The sequence below is a fragment of the Microchirus variegatus genome, assembly GCF_963457635.1.
Source record: "Microchirus variegatus genome assembly, chromosome: 9".
Lineage (NCBI taxonomy): Eukaryota > Metazoa > Chordata > Actinopteri > Pleuronectiformes > Soleidae > Microchirus > Microchirus variegatus.
The window spans coordinates 21,562,489-21,579,869 of record NC_139810.1 but is presented as its reverse complement, the minus strand read 5'-3'; the positions used below and the strand labels follow the sequence as shown (position 1 = coordinate 21,579,869).

Genomic DNA, 17,381 nt, shown 5'->3' with positions numbered 1-17,381 from the left:
TGTGTGTGTGTGTGTGTGTGTGTGTGTGTGTGTGTGTGTGTGTGTGTGTGTGTGTGTGTGTGTGAGGGGATGTGTGTGTGTGTGTGAGAGAGACAGAGAGAAGTTGTCAAGGTCCTTGGAGAAAAGTGGTATATAAATACAGCTATTTACCACTGGTGAGACTTGGCTGGATAAAAGTTGTCAGTTCAGTCTTGAAGATTTATTGTTAAAGACCCATTTGGAACAGCTCTTCAACAAAATAGTTTTGGTTGTTTAAGGGTTTTCGACCGTGCACTTTCACAGACGCGGTCAAGTCCATCAACTTCTCTTTCTCATCCTGCTCTTTGGTCACTTCATGTGCATGCCTCGAACAGATTAGATGCTCACGGCAGCGCTGTGCGATCGCTGTGTCGGGTTTAAATATCAATGCACTGCACACGGTTCAAAACGAAGCTAAACTTAGAGCTGCACATCTGTAAATAACATATGAACGTACGCTACCGTTCAAAAGTTTGGGGTCGCCTACACATTTTTTTTTTTTGGTGTTTTCCATTAAAGGTGAAGTAAGTAGTTTATAGTGCCATCTAGAGGAGAGGCTGAAATTTACAACAAAGACCTGCTCCTCTGCTCACCCCCTCCCTTCCCTGAGCGCTACGGTATCCGCAGCTGGTCAAATGTCGTCCTCGTCGTCTTTCTCCGTGTCAGCAGATGAGGTTCGGGAGGTGAGGGAGAGGACTTCCGCTACAAGTAAAGCGACGCTTGATTTGTTCTCTCGCGTTTGTCCTTACAGGCTCCCGTAGAAACATGGCCTCTCGCTGCTAACAGTGGCTATGCAACCGCGGTCCGGGACCATATTATTTTACATGACTTTTTGAAACACTACGAAAATGAAACAAAAACTATTATACAGCGACTAGACAATGCAGGAGCACATAATATGTATAAAAGAGTGGATTTTGGGTCATATAAACCCATAAATATTACACAGTGTCCCTTTAAATGTCACACTTTTATTCTTCAAAAGAGTTGCAAAACAAATAGAAAATATAGTCAAGACATTGACAAGATTAGAAATAATGATTTTTATTCAAGATAATAATTTTGCCCTTCAAACTTTGCTTTCGTCAAAGAACCAGCAAAACTGCACTTCAGCTGTGCTAACATCGTTTACCACATTAACAATGTATAGAGTGTATTTCTGATTCATTTAATGTTATATTCATTGGAAAAAAGTGCTTTTCCTTCAAAAATAAGGACATTTCTAAGTGACCCCAAACGGTGGTGTATTTCTTTTTTCTTTAGCTGCACCAAATCTGGGATCCCCACAGCATCCATTGTTGATATGGCTTCTAACACAACCCTTTCCATTTTTTCTGGGCTTGGGACCAGCATCATCAAAATACTAATACTTAACCACTCGCATTGGCAAATTCTGGGACACGTATGAATTACAGGAGTTGGGGGATTAAACCTGGTAGGTAGAAGATTATCTGCTCAACCTTTAACAATCACATCGTAAAATGTGACAATAAAAACACAAGACTAGATGGAAAAGAAACCCTTCACAGCTCCCACAATATATGCCAAGTTCATCTGATTTATGCCACCAAAAGTCTGCGTGATATAAGACACATTTCCAGAGATGAATTGTCAAGTGTCTGATTACACATCTGTCTTCAACAGTGAGTGCAAAAGGCACCGACTTTGTCTGAGAGGAACAGGATGCTAATGTCATCCGGAGGACTCTCACTCCATGATGAGTTGAAAAGAGGCAAAGCTGTTACAAGATTGACCCGAAAAACCGTCTCCCAATCTGAGAGAGAGAGAGATTCTACAGCCTAAACGGCACCAGAGTGCCTTATTGTTTTCTCTCGGGTGCCTCAGCAACAAATACTGTCACTGAGAGAAGATTAAAGGGGACAAAAATGTTTGACAAGGAGCAAGCAGGAAAACACTTTTGGGCGGCTTGTTGGAAAACAATGGACGGGGGAAAAAACACAGTGTGATTTGTTTTGGCAACACCACACATTCTTCAAACCCGTGGTCTAAATGCAAGGCCTCGCAGTATTTCAGCGTCCAGGCCAGTCTTTGAAGAAACAGCATTCAAATTAACATTTAGATGGAAGTGACACTCCTGGACCTCAGACGTCAGCGATCGGGGGGGGGGGGGGGTCAACTGCATTCATGGAAGACATTTTGCATGCCCCCAAGGTGAAGTATGGAGTTAAAATCTCTTCATTTGATTAGAGCCCATTACATCAATTGTTGACAGGTGTGTCTTGTGACCTACCATAACAAGAATCACTGTCTAGATTTGCTTATTTTGGTCGTCATGTCGCCACAAGCAATAGCAACAACCAGCAGGGATGGCCACTGAGTGTTGTGTGCTGTTGCTGTGTTTACACAGTCAGAGTCACCTTTGGACTATCTGGTGCTCTGTAACAAAAGACACCCTGCAATTTCGGACACATCCACTTTGCAGTCTCACTTTCATGTTTCCCCCCCGTCACGCTCTGATCGCTGGTTTCTCGTCGTAGCATCTCTTCCATATAAGGGGCTATGTGGCGGCGTCACTGTCTCCTCTCAACTCCAGGGTACAACTTACTTTATCCTCTCCCTATTACGCCATGAGAGGCTGCACAAATGGATGACTGACAGCTCCATTAGAGAGACAGGGGAATAATAACAGAGTGACTGTACTTCAGGCTCAATCTGCTGCTCCCTTCCACCATGCAGACGCACAAAAATACATTCTCATTTCCTCACGTGTCCCTCACACCAAAGTTAACTATGAAATTGTGTTTTCAGGTCTGCAAGGTTCATGGGCTTTTCTTGTTTTCCTTCTCTAATTCCACAGCAAGGCCATTTAACTCTATTCAGCCGGTTAATCCAGCAGGTTAGTGCTGAGACGTGTAACTGGAAGAATGGTGAAGCCATTTATTCACGTTTAAATTGTGTACAATAGAACATTAAGTATTCATACTCATTACATAAACTATAAGTACTAAAAACCATGACATAAACCTGAATGCACAGGTGTTTCATTGGTTACAATCTACGAACAAGCGTCTGGAATTAAAAACATACATGAATTGAGCTTCTGCACCGAGTAACGGAGATGCTGATGTGAGGAACACACGTCTTCTCTCCTAATTTGACAAAGATTTTGAACGTAAGAGCCGTAGTTTACTAGTCCTGAAACAATTAAAGGTGCCATATGTAAGAATGTGGCCAAAAACCGTTACTACGTTCAAATTTTAAAATACCGAGGTCTATTAGGTTTCGTTTTCTGACGTAACTGGCAACCCGTGGTTGCTCGGCAGCTGAGACTCTACTGACTGCAATGATTGGTAGGTGGCGCCACATGCCAAAACATGATTTCAAAACATAAAAATTATTTTGCATCATATTTTTTTGTAATGCAAATATTTTGTCTGTACTGTTGTTGTTGGTGAGTTCAGTTTGTTATATGAACATTATTCCTGAGTCTCTGTGACATATTAGGAGGATTTTATGGCCAGTTGCTTTAGATTTATTACATAATGCACCTTTAATTTATTATTAATCGATAACTAAATGAATTGTCGACTATTTTGATCATCGATTAATCGGTTTAAAGCTTTTTTCATTATTGAAACAAGATTCTTGATTTTTTCAGCTTCTTAAATGTGAGCATTTTCTTTGTTTCTTTGCTCCACATAACAAAAAAAATCATGAAAACTGAACCATTTTGGTTTGTGGACAAAACAAGTCATTCGAGAACATCGTAATTTCCAGGTTTGACAAACACTGATCAACGTTTTTGACATTTTATGGACCAAACGAACAGATTACACAGTTTAATCGAGCTAAGGCTGTAGTCCGAGTAAGAGGAGGGGCAACTGGACAACTTGGCGAGTCCGAGTATACATGCGCTGTATATAAGCTAGTGCATATTGAATCAGTTTCCTGTTGAACTTTATGTCACAGAAAAACAAACTGTAAGATGGACGGTGCTGTGGTTCTTTATGTTTTGTACCTGATGTACATAAGGCCAAAAGAAGGTCTTCTCCATAGCTTTCGCTCTCACCGATGCCATCGTGTCGTTTGTTATTTTACGGCAACATTGCAGAAGTTTATACATCGTCTCCTTATACTTCCAGGTCAAAGACCAGGGAGGAAATGTTGGTGCATGCACGGAACGCCAAGTCCGACTGCAGGAGTAATCTGACTATGAAGCGCATTATTAAGGTATGTTAGCCTGATTGAGACTACCTTGATTTCAGTCGGACAAACGTGTTTACATGACATTAAGAAAACCAAATTATTGTCTTAGTCTGACTAAAATTTGACTTTTTAACATGCATGTAAACACACTAGTGCTGGAAATGAATGGCATTTAAATGCAACACAGCTAAGGCCGTCACGTCACAGTGTTCAGCAGTCTGCAGGGTATGTGACTACCTGTGATGTATTACAGGACAACCCATCTAACCCCCGCAGCACATTCGACCCAATATCCATTCAACTTTCTGTTGATAGTGAAGCTGTCCCCTTGCACTGACATGTTGTGAATAAACAGCCCCTGGCACTGTTCCCTTGTGCTCTATGTTAGTCCAGAAGCATGGTCGTTTGATTACCAAGAGAGATTAAAAAAAACACTCATCAATAATGTAAAAATGTAATTAATGGCTTCCCTACTTGTGTCAGATCTCCCATCCTGAACCCCTGCACTGCTACAGCCCCCCTCACCTCAACCCACACAACTTCATACAGGAATGGCACAGATATAGAAATGGGAAATCATTACTAAACCATGGCGTTAACCTTTAGTGAAATGCACTATTTGGAATTTTGCCTGTTGCTTTGTTGAACGTCAGGCCTCAGTCTCCAGAGGCCACAGCGATGTTGTAAGTGTAATTGCTTGTGTAGTTCTGGAGAAAATAAAATATTCCTTTATATAAGATGCTTTTATATGAATACTAAACGCAATTTATGAATGATAATGTTTTAGGAAATGCGTTTACAACAGTGCCAGAGGGAGGTAAATGTATGAAAAGGTGATGTATAATCATTTCCCCACCTGTCAGAGAAATTTAACAAGTCAAGTCAATCTCAGAACTTTGTCTTTCTTATTGTGTCAATACTGGTATAAATATGCTCAGTGTCTGCAAAAATTAATTTGTATATAAAACACACCACAAAACTGTATATTGTCAACGGTGTTTTTAGATTTCCTATTTCAATGAAGTCAGAATGTGTGGAGAAATATTGGCGAGTTGCTCCTTATATGAACCAAGAGTCCAAGGACAGACATTGTCACTACATGTACAGAATGAAAAGCCTCAAACTGTGATTTTTGACTTTGGATTTTGAAAAATAAAATTGACTTTGGGATTGATTTGGACATGCATACAAATAATTAATGAATAATGACTGATCAACAGCTGTGTTGTCAGTCTAGTCAAAGGCATCATCATTTACACTGATATGAAGAAGCAGCAGCTGCTATCTATGTAATTACCTCCTGAAAAGATTAGGATCTTGTCAGTGATCATGTCCACTGGACAGTGGAATGGAAAGGCACAGAAAAGGAACATGAGAGCTGTGTGGATATTGAGATGAAAGACATCATTATTTCAGTTTTTACAATAAAACTAGTGTAATATACTATTACATATATTAGTATATCCAAAGCCAAGCTGCAGGTGGTCTCTGGGAAATTCCCCAGAGGGATGGGCTTAGATCCACGAACCTATGTACTCGTGACATTGCGAAGACGTGATTTCTTTTTCCTTTTTTTTTTTTTTTCTTTTGTTAAATGATGGGTGTGCGTGCGTTTTATTCGAGGGTCTCTCAGCAGCATCATGACCATCAATAATTAGACTACGTAGCCTTCAGCACAACATGATATAAGAGCTGACACGCCACCTACACACCAGTTGCTGATTGGCGTTACGCAGGTATCCAGCCATTACCACCCAAAGCCTGGACCCCATTTATCCTCGCCAGATCTCACTGCAGGAACTATTTCCCACTCCACTCCGCACCAGAGCGCGCGCACAGCCGACGCTTTCGCAAAATTAGCTGAGCGACAGAAATCAGGTAAGGATAAAAGTTGGAGCCTGAATACTTCAAATCAAACGTTTGTTATTGTATTTTCAACTATTTGAGAGATTTTGTTCATATACTGAGGAAACGATTGGAAAACCCGTGCGCTTTTACGCATCATTTACGCAGCAGGTTGCGGTTAGACGTGATGCATTTAGCGACGTATTTGCTCATTAAAACTTATAAAACTAATATAAATGTACAAATGTCCTCGCGTAGGTGCTGCTGAGAAAATGAGGAGAGGTTTGCTTCTGGTATCCGTGTTCCTCGTCATGAAACTTGACTGCAGCCAATCCAGATGCGAGGAGCCCGGATCGCCGAGATCAACTTCAGATGTACGTTTCCCGGTGCACAGTGATTATTTTTTCATAAGCAGCTTTCACACAAAAAAAAAAAAAAAAAAGAAAAATAATATTTTTGTCGTTGTCATTTCTTTCAGCAGAACACAGGCTTGGAAAACATCAAGCGGAACATTCTGAAACGGTATAGCGATTTGGATTATGACAGCTTTGTGGGTCTGATGGGCAAAAGAAACGCCGGTGAGTGTCATTTTCATCTAATCACATAAAGCGATGTGTCTGTAAAAAAAAAAAAAATGTTATGTTAACTGGACGTTTTTGTGTGTGATAAATTCTGACTGAGTTCTATTTTTTTTTTTTTTTTTTTTTTCAAACACTGTTGCAAAACTGAGACGGCTTTTTTTCTTCTTCTCTCTTTGTATTTTATCAGAGGCAAACACTATACAGTCCCAACAAAAAAGTAAGCCGTTTGGAATTTATTTCTGAAATGATGAGGTGATTGCTTTTTTTTTTTAATTGGTTGGAAAAGATGTGATTACATTGTTCCCAATGTTCTTTTTAGGAGAAATGCATGATATCTTTGTTGGTCTGATGGGAAGAAGAAACTCAGAGTCCGGTGAGTGCAAAAAGTCAAATATGACAAATAGTGATTAAGCTTGTATGGACTCTTTTAATATTTTAAATGTAAAACTCTATTAAATGTTTTACCCGATGCTCATCGAGAATGATATTTTGTGTGCTCACACAGATAACGGTCGCTGGAGGAGAGAGTATCCAGAGAGGAGAGGCATTTTTCTTAACAAGTGCAAGCTGAGGTGAGGTCTACATCAAGTCTCCACTTCTATTGATATTTAAACTTTAAAATGGTGTACTAACTCAAGTATTCATTTCAGACACTGATGATTACTGTTTGTGTTTTGTCGCAGGTTTCTTCAGGGGCTGTAGATATTCAGACTGTCATCGAGAAAGAGAACTCAAAGAAAGAATGAAATGTTTGTGGAAACAGCTAAACCAACATGATTTCCACTTGTGAAGCTGCAACCACGGCTTACGAACGTGACCGTAAAACTACACAGATCGTATTTGTTTGACCTGAAGACAAAAACATAACTAGATGTGACAACTGGTTCCTTGTTGTCTTTCATGTGACTCTGTTTCTTCAAAATAAACACTTTTTTTTTTTAATATACGTAATCCACTCTTTGAAAAACATTGGTCAAATGTTCCAGCAACTGTTTGAGTTATTTATTCAAGTGTGGCTCTAATGCAGACGGCCATGAACTGTACAATACCACCTGTTACAGTGTTAACTGTTGTATAGGAGTTCCGTACAATATTGTGTTTATCAGATGCTACAGTGTTCGCCAACAGAAGCACATTGTGTTTCAAGTGCACGCTTCAGGGAGTGAAAAAGAAAAAAAACATTTTTCACAGCACAGCTGTTCTGGAAGGAACATCCCTGCTGGCTGCAGAGGAATTAAAAAAAGGTAATATACAAACAAAAACACATATAAATATAATATAAATAAAGTTAATAAATAAATTACTTAATTAAATAAATAAATAAATAACTGAATAGAAAGAGCAGAATGCCAAATTTGTCAAAATATCTAAAACTGGCCAAACAAAAAAAAAGAAAGAAAGAAATGAAAACAGGTCATTTATGAAATTAAAATGAACAAAGACATCAAAGTAATACTCTTCCTGTGTCAATCTGAAGACTGTCAACATCATCCAATTCAAAACACGAAATATGTCAGGATTAATTAAGCTTAAACGAAGCGTTTTGTCTTTTAAGTTATTCGCAGCTGTGCCCATGCCGAGTTGCTCAGCGTCATACAGTGATAGGACCTGTCAGAGTAGAACAGTTAGCCATCACAGGGTAATAATAATAACACGTCTGGCACAGTTGTGATTACCATTCCCTATGTCTATCCCCAGGGTCACTGCGAGTAGAAAGAAGATTCAGACAAATCACAGTGCTCACATTAACCCTAGTCCTAGTGTTGGTTGTCCCCTCCCCCTCCACCGACTCTGCGACTTCTTTCATCCGTCACCAGATGAGCTCCTTTAAGTCACAGCAGACGGCGGCAGAGTGATGCCCAGACCCTGGCGTAGGGAAGGCCGGTACCGCGGCCTATAGCCGTACGCTCTCAGGTGGTAGGTGTAATACTCCAGTGCGTACATAAGCTCTGCGTCCACATGATGGAACGACACTGCCAGGTCAGAGCAGCACTGTGGACCCTGCACAGGGAAGAACAGTACACCGATCACACATTTTAGATATAAGCAGTCAGGTCATTATGCATTTGTAACAGTAATATTATATACACACTAGGTTTTAAACAGTTTTGGGTAACACTTTATAATAAGTACACACCGTTAGCATTAGTTAAGCATGAATAAATATTGAATTCATCAGATAGAATAACGTGTTACTCATGCACTGAAGTGTTGGCATGTACTGAGCTCGTTTGTTGGAGGTGGATGCTGATTGGCTGCTTGAGTACAGCAGCTATTTGGACACTGTTCCTCAGCTGATGGGATGAGTAAAACATTTATAACTGTGTTTATAAACTACATACTAATGAGTATTCATGCGTTATAATTGATGAATTCAATATTTATTAAGGTGCCATATGTAAGAATGTGGCCAAAAACGGTGACTACATTCAAAACACCGAGGTCTTTTAGGTTTCGTTTTTTCTGACGTATGGCAACCCGTGGTTGCTCGGCAGCTGAGACTCTACTGACTGCAATGATTGGTAGACGGCGGTAGGTGGCGCCACATGCCAAAACATGGTTTCAAAACATAAACATTATTTGCAGTCTGCAAAATATTTTTTTTATGCAAATATTTTGTCTGTACTGTTGTTGTTGGTGAGTTCAGTTTGTTATATGAACATTATTCCTGAGTCTCTGTGACATATTAGGAGGATTTTATGGCCAGTTGCTTTAGATTTATTACTAATGCTGATAGTGTTTTTTGTGATGCGTGTCTAATTGTAGCTTTAATTTAATGGGTTTAACATGACGGATACTAGCATCTACTGCCTATACATCGGGTAGACTCACACATTAGCCATAATAAATATGTTAACGTGAAGAGCATCAAAAGGCAATATCAATGTGGCTGGATAAACATGTAATGATGTGACCCAACATGAATAAATAAAGAGAACGATGCCTGACACTGTCCAAATACTTGCTGTGTAATTGATAAACAAACAAAAACTCATTTGTCAAAGAGTCAGGCGCCTCAATCATTTCTATTTGATTAAGGGATCATAGACTGGCATTGTGCGACACGTTCTACAAAAAGACCAAAGCCAACCTGTACATACGTTCTCTTGTTGACCTCAAGGGTGGATTTTTAAATGTCTTAGTAATTTCAAAATAAGTTAAAAAAAGAATACAACAGCACATGTGAAGGATTAACTCATGATAAACTACAGGGTCAATGTGTGGATAAAGCCTGCAGTGCACAGTCTCACAGCAATAAATCCTGTCTATTTTCTTTGGCTTCGTAAAAGAAGTACTTGTATTCACTAAATAACTGCCTTTTTTTATCCTTCATTATATACAGACAGTTCATGAAAGAAGAATTATGTTTAGTGATTAAAAAAAAAAAAAAATGGTGTATATTATTGTAATATTAAATTAGTCGTCTCGTTTCCCTTTGATAGACCGAGGACAAAGGAGCTTGGTGCGACCACGTACGAGGACACGCAGCATCTGACAAGATCTGTAATGGACCCGTCTCATTATAATTGCAAAGTACAATAAATTAGTTGCATTATCAGCCACAAATTGACCAATTTTCCTTTTGTTGACAGGACACCGTCTCTGCCGAATTCAGCTACTTTAAAATGAACTCATTTTATCTTAATTCGCTCACTCTATGCGGAGGTCAAATATTTTATTTATTTAGCCATTATCCTTCTGATGAGTGTTTTTATAGCAACACCTACATGTTATTTAATTCAGCAAAAATTAAAACAGTGCGTGCTGCGTCACGTTAAGCTGGAACATACTGTAGGTCCTGACCGTACGGATAAATCTCACTTAATCTGTTGGTGAACTGTAATGATATTAAAGGATTTTCAGGTCACCGACCCGGGGACACTTGTCCCTCATTTGAACCATTCTAATAAGACGAGACCTCTGCTACAGTCCGTCTTTTATTGAGGAGTCATCCCCTGCGCTTCGACTAGAAATGGAAATTTTAAGCAGACTGTCGTACGACATCTAATGAAGGTTTGTGCTTGCAGTCGAGGACACATTAGCCAAGTGGCGACCCTGACTGACGTCACCCAACTGCAGTTTTGAACCTTCGAGTTTAGCATTTTTGCCAGCGTCACTTTATTTGTTTGCGAATATGAAAATAGCCAGATTTGGTTTGCAAACTACAGGTCTGTCCACCTCCACCTATACAAGGTGTTATTGTTTAATCACAGTGTCCATGTCACATTCATTTGAATTTATTCAAATGAAAGTACTGGCTTTAGACCCTACGCCATTGATTTAACTTAACTAACTATGAAACATTTCTTATACACAATCTATGACCTTAACTTAAAATGTTACGTAGAGCTGAAACTAAATGAATAAATTAATCGTCAACTATTTTGATAATCGATTTGAAGCTTTTTTCATTAATAAAACAAGATTTCTGATCGTATTTTCTTGTTTCTTTGCTCCACATAACATCGAGAACGTCATCACTTCCAGGTTTGACAAACACTGACCAACATTTTTTTTATGTTTTCTGACATTTTATGAAGATTACTCGATCAATCGTGAAAATAATTGACAGATTAATTGATTATGAAAATAATTGTCAGTTTACAGCTCTACTTCTATGGATACCATAGTCGTGTTCACCATCTTTCGCACACGCTCTTTTATAGCATTTTGAAGTAGTTTCCAAATAAAAGACTTGACTTGCCTCAACAATGGGGTAGTAACAATAATTCCCGTACCAGAAGTTCTTGGAGAACTTTCCAGTTAGATGGTGCTCTGGAATAAATGGATGGAATGTTTCCCGGTGTAAAGTATCTCTGGAGTCGCCAGCCAGTACGCCCATCTTTTCCAAACACTGGCCCAGTGCAAGGTCCTCTACAGGGGTGGTATGTGTGCAAACCTTGGTCCGAAAACCTTCCACAAACCTCTTCAGGGCCTCTTTACTAAGTACATAGCCTGCCCCTCCGCTCATGTAGCCTTGCTTGGCGTAAGGCTTGAAGCGCTTGCCAAAATAGACGGGCTGCTCAGGGGTGTAGTTGGACAGAAGCCAGCGCAGGTTGTCCACCACCACGTAGGTGTCATCGTCCGCTTTCAAGAACCAGTCTGCTTCGTCGGCATGTCGCTCGTATAGGTAATGGAAGGCTCGGATAGTCTTCCAGTAGAGCTGGTCACGGCCTTCCTTAGTGCCCAGTCCCACGGTGGGGAAGTCTGGATCCTTCACAGAGCTCATGAACACCACCATGTTGCAGTGGCGACTCCAGGTGGCCTTGACATGGCGGGCCTTGCGTTGTAGGTTAAATGGCCCCGTCATCACCCAACAAAGAATACGTACCTTCCTGTACAAGTCATCCGCCACCCTGGTGTCTTCATCTAGAAGGACACAGTAAACAGTACAGGTCATAATGTTATGCAACGCTTTCTTTTATGCTTCAAGGATGACGGCCTTCGTTTCCAGCTTTCTAATCTGGTCAACAGTGTTGGTGATCCTGCACGAGGGAGGTGATAACTGGTCCTCTGTGGCCCAAGAGCTTAGCTGTAGGTTACCCTCTGTGTTTGTGTGAAGATGCCTCGAGTCTTCTGAGATTTCAGCTTATATTTTTAAGTGGTATAACCTGCATTTATACAGCAGTTTGGGAAATACAGTCATATACGTCAGTGACTGAAGAATCTGGGGGGTTTTGGACTGATGGTTTGTCAAGTTGGGCTCGAACAGATTCTTGAGTTTCAGAAAAACATTGTTCCAAGCCGAGTATTTTACTTTAAGTTAAAACACAGGTGTGATGCACCTGTAGGCAATCCCATAGTGCAACACTCTGAACAAAATAAACGCCATTTTGGCAGGAAGCCACAATTTTCAAAGCCATGTATATATCAAGATCCAGGCAATGTGAGTTGTTCATCTTTTTGCCAGCTGCTTTCATAAAAAGGGAAGATGGAGGTAGCCGATGTGTCACAACATACCAAAACAGTCACGGACAAGCCAACAGGGCCCGGTAAAATGCTTACCAGGGTCACCAAATATCCTGAGAGATTGGACTTGGATCACTGCAATAAAACGCTCTCAAAATGAGCATCGACAACAAGAACGATGGGGACCCACAGCTTCATGCTACATGATATTGTTTCCCAATGATAACAGTATTTATTCCCCCCCCCAAAAAAAAAAATTTGAAATGCACTGTTCCAAAATATTTTATAGAGAACTGCAACTGAGAATTTGCAGCGTTAGGAAGTCATATTTACAGAAATCAAAAGCTATTTCAATCAAAAACATCTCAAAAGGTCAAGTTACTTTTTAACATATGACTGATTATTGGATAGCAGCTTCTCAATTCTTGAATCCAAGAATTTTTGGAGTTTTTGCAGGATGTCAGAATAGCCTCCCAGAGCTGCTGCTGTTTGGATTCAAATTGCCTCCCACCCTCATACTTTGGAATAGTGCATTTCATGTTTTTTTTGTTTGAAAGAAATACAGTCAGTTATCATTGGGAGGTTTGTTCAATAACATCTGAATTATACTCTAACGGTTGATGACTTGAAAATGATGCTAGGAAAATCAGAGAAAAATATCATTTGCATAATCATTTGGAACACAGTGTAGTGATTTCATATCTTTGTATTGTTGTCATATTGATGTTGTTTTTTTTAATTCATATATACACTTTTTTTTCCAATGTGTAAGCATTCTCCAGGGTCAAATATATTCAGTCTGTTAAACTCTGTGATATGCTGCGAAATCTTCACGCATCTAAAGTGCACAGTGAATTCTGACAGCTTGAAATCAGCACTGGCACCAACATCCCGGTGTAAACAAACTAAAGGAAATGACATCTGAAGCTCCACAGGCTGTGTTGGTGCATTCTACTGACAACGCATCTGAACACTGACTTTCACATAATGTTCCCAAAATAAACATTTCACCAGCCACCTCTGTATTTGAGTCTTTATTAGAAATATAACCAGCAGTGTATCCTTACCTTTAGTAGACTATAATACCTCCCCAACTAGGACCCAGGACTGGTTATATTGGTTGTAAATTGGTTTGTATCAAGGCTCAAAACGTACACTTAAACTCTCACTGAGTAATCATTCAACGTCTGCCACAAAAATTGTAGTTGCACCTGCATTTTGATGGTAGAGTGTGTCCAAGAGAGCAGGGCCATCTTCCTTCCTGTTGGTCGGTCTCTTCTTCTCTGTTAGGGCTCTTTCTTGAGCCTCTGACAGCATAGGGTAGCTCCTCTCAAACCACACGTGGTACAGGAAGAAGTAGCAGCTGCAGGCCCCCACCAAGAATCCCAGGGAGAAGGTCCATCTGCAGCCGAGGCCCTTCATACTGACACACCGTCTGGCACTGCAGTGTCCCACTTACAGCAGATCTACATGGACCAACAACAGAAGAGGCTCGACTTTATTAACCCATGAGGTCTATGAAGGACACCGCCAACATATTCTGTGATCATAAGCATTTGTAATTATTAGCATTAAAATGATGATACAAATATTTTAGAGTTGAACTCGTACAATGCGTGTGTGCATGTTTGAATAAACCTGGCATAACAGACCTGTTTCACAGCAGATAATGTTTTGACATGAAATAGGACATAACATTTGAACCCATAGAGGCTGCTGTTTAAAAAAATAAAAAAGTTAAACTGCATACATATTTCTTCATGTGTTCCTATAGTGTGATGAGATCAGCTATAGTGTATGGTTATAGCATCATTGAAACCACAGCTCTAAAGGTGGCCTGAGGCTTTTGGCACAGTAGTGTTTACATGGCTGCACAGGGGGAATTTGAACGTGCAATAATGAAAACTAATTGGTTTAAAAACTTTCTAAAAGAATCTCTCGTGTCATTTTGTGAATCACTGTGCCAGATTATTACATTATTACATTACATGTCATTTAGCAGCGACTTACAATAAGTGCATTTCAACATTTGGGAACAAACAAGAGCTAGAAATAAGTAAGTGCTTCATAGATGCCAAACTATAGGGTGCTGGTCATAAGTGCAATGTACAAGTGCATTTTTTGTTGTTGTTCGTCGTTGTCTTAGTCGAGGTAGAGTCGAATGAGGGGAAGAAAAATAATAAGGCAATAACCTCCAATGGTATCTGTATGGCAAGAGTTGTGTTTGTGTGCCCATCCATTACTAATAAGGGACCTAAAAATGTTTACACAGTCACATTACGGGGACAAAAAGCAAGTCCCCATCATGTAAACGACTACTATTTAAGTTTAAGGTTAGGATAAGGTTAGGGTCAGTGTTAGGATTAGGCCAGTAGTAATTATGGTTAAGTTTAGAGTAAGTCTCCAGGAAATTATTGTAAGTCAATGCAATGTCCCCTGAAGTCATAGAAACCTGTGTGTGTGTGTGTTTCAGGTAACAAAGTTTGCTGACACACATATTTGGGTTGGAAAATCCAAACAAACAACTGGGAAGAAAAAGAAAAAGTCTCACAGAGGACGGACATCAAAATTGGAGAAAAAAATTAATTGGTTTATCAATAAATGCATTTGAGAAATGCGAAAATCTCTGGATTTGTTTTGGCGACGACGACGAAGTCATGTGAGGACAGTGACTTTTTACAGGACAGAGTCACTCGCAGATATGTGTTTTTCTTCCCCTCGTTCTGTTGCTCTCCCAGACGAGCCTGGCACTGTGAAGTGCCCCTCCTTCGATAATCCGAGCATTAACGCAATTAGAAGACAAACCAGTTCATCCTAATGGAGGCTTTGCATCCGTTCATAAGTAACAAACACAGATGACACACGATCGAGGCCACGTGGGAACCAAATCAACGCCTACACATCGACCACAGTGTTGTTTAAGCATTACACGACCGAAGATATGAACACACATAAGCGGACAATGTTGTGTGTGTGTGTGTGTGTGTGAATGTGTGTGATTTACCTTCGCCGGGATGAGACCAGTCATTTGTGAGCACCGTATTCTGGCAACCGCTTAAGACGCGAGAGCGGCTGAAAACGGCACATAAAATAACCCGTTTCTGAAGCTGTAGTCAGACATGACGTCACAGCGAAAGAAGGCGCGTGGAGCGCGTGACGATAATACGATACATCGAAGAGATAAAGCTGCTATACATGTTCACATTCTTCAGCATCACACACACACACACACACTGCACTCTGGTAGGAAAAGGCAGCCTTTCATTGGCTGGCTGCTTGTGACGTAGAGCGGAAGTCACCTTTGACCCCCTGTTAACCGCGCATGTATTATTCAGTTGATCAACAGGGAGGGTCCTTTATTTATTTACGTTGAAATCTTTTCAGAATACAAGTTTCCTACGCACTTGTGTTTAATACTATTCCACTGATAACCCTCTTTTTCTATTGTTTGGTTTGTTTACATGTGTTTGCTCTTAAATGTGATAACCTGTATTTCCTATACTGTTTGTACATTACATTGTATTTGTATCAAAGTATTTTTTTAAGCATGAATGGTCGCTCTATCAACGTTGACCACTAGGTGTCACACTAACAACAAGTGAAACAAAGAAACAAACAAAGAGGCTCATATGACAACAATAGACACAGGATCAGTTCAACTAGGTTCAATATGTTTCATATCTTATCGACAATAAGAAAATAAATAAATAAATGAATGAATAAATAGAGACGTGGTATGCAGACAGAGGTGGTGAAGCACCGAAAGCACTCATGAAACCACTGGGTCATTTCATTAGTCTCTTCCTTTGTCTTGATGGAACTGAAACTACTCACATCAAATCAAGCCTGAGCATGACTTCCCCAATGTGAGAATGAGCATGCACTGATTGAGACATCAAAATGTGTGTGTGTGTGTGTGTGTGTGTGCGTGCGTGTGTGTGTGTGTGTCACAACCTTTCTTTGTGATGACCTGTTGACCTTTTGAGGACATGTTTTGACGCGTCCACACAAGTTGAAAGTTTTTCTTTAAGAATGAAGACCTGGTTGGGTCATGCATTATGTGTATGTGTCCAAAGAATGCAAAACATGTGTGTGTGTGTGTGTGTGTGTGTGTGTGTGTGTGTGTGTGTGTGTGTGTTTGTGTGTGTGTGTGTGTGTGTGTTTGTGTGTGTGTGTGTGTGTGTGTGTGTGTGTGTGTGTGTGTGTGTGTGTGTGTGAGAGAGAGAGAAAGAGAGAGATTCAAACCTATCATTGTCAGAACATTTTGGGTGATTCATGCAGATTTATTGGAATTTTTGAAGATTAAGACTTTGTTTATCTAGATTAGATTATGACTGTGGTGGTAAGGTTGTGGTAAAGGGTTGATGTCTACATGTATGAGTGCACTAACTATGACTGTTGTACAAAAGTGTGTGCGTGCGTGCGTGTACCTGGTAGTCCTTATATTGTGGGCACACCTACATCTGTATACACAGTCAGTTTATCATGTAAATGTGCTCATTTGCATTGTGGGGCTTTGATGTCCTACTCCATGAGGAAGACAATTCCACATACGGCTAAGATGTTAAAGGTGAAGAAGCCGTGTTTTAAAGTTAGGTTAGAATTAGGCCAGTGGTAATTGTGGATAAGGTTAGACCAAGTCTTCAGGAAATTGATTAAATTGTCTATGGAAACTAGACTGTGTGTGTGTGTGCGTGTGAGTGAGTGAGAGAGAGAGTGTGTGATGAGCACGTGCACGTCACACATAGCGGCCAACACGTCCACTGTGCTGGGAAATGACGGGACACACAAGCAAGGCAGAAGATTAAATAATCTCGAGTTTGCCATCACCACCACCACCGCCGCTTCCTGTCAGGAAGA

General features: G+C 40.2%; 2 protein-coding genes across 2 annotated transcripts; one reads left to right on the top strand and one right to left on the bottom strand.

Moving 5' to 3' along the window:
* The first annotated feature begins 5,932 nt into the window (after positions 1-5,932).
* tac3a (tachykinin precursor 3a) lies at positions 5,933-7,425 on the top strand. The gene is made up of 7 exons (XM_083895348.1): positions 5,933-6,063; positions 6,289-6,404; positions 6,512-6,608; positions 6,799-6,828; positions 6,931-6,984; positions 7,117-7,183; positions 7,295-7,425. The coding sequence occupies exons 2-7, from the start codon at positions 6,303-6,305 to the stop codon at positions 7,311-7,313; spliced, it is 369 nt and encodes a 122-aa protein (XP_083751474.1). The 5' UTR covers positions 5,933-6,063; positions 6,289-6,302; the 3' UTR covers positions 7,314-7,425.
* Positions 7,426-8,438: 1,013 nt separating this feature from the next.
* c1galt1la (core 1 synthase, glycoprotein-N-acetylgalactosamine 3-beta-galactosyltransferase 1, like a) lies at positions 8,439-13,943 on the bottom strand (the record flags this gene model as incomplete). Its single annotated transcript, XM_083895491.1, has 3 exons — positions 8,439-8,612; positions 11,317-11,981; positions 13,733-13,943. 3 exons carry the CDS (start codon positions 13,941-13,943, stop codon positions 8,439-8,441), a joined length of 1,050 nt encoding a protein of 349 aa, XP_083751617.1.
* Between the last annotated feature and the right edge of the window lie 3,438 nt (positions 13,944-17,381).

Bases quoted from the DNA above. Each gene is read 5' to 3' on its own strand.
- tac3a (XM_083895348.1), top strand. From the start codon at position 6,303: ATGAGGAGAGGTTTGCTTCTGGTATCCGTGTTCCTCGTCATGAAACTT. The intron at 6,609-6,798 runs GTGAGTGTCATT...GTATTTTATCAG, and splicing joins GATGGGCAAAAGAAACGCCG to AGGCAAACACTATACAGTCC. The intron at 6,985-7,116 runs GTGAGTGCAAAA...GTGCTCACACAG, and splicing joins AAGAAGAAACTCAGAGTCCG to ATAACGGTCGCTGGAGGAGA.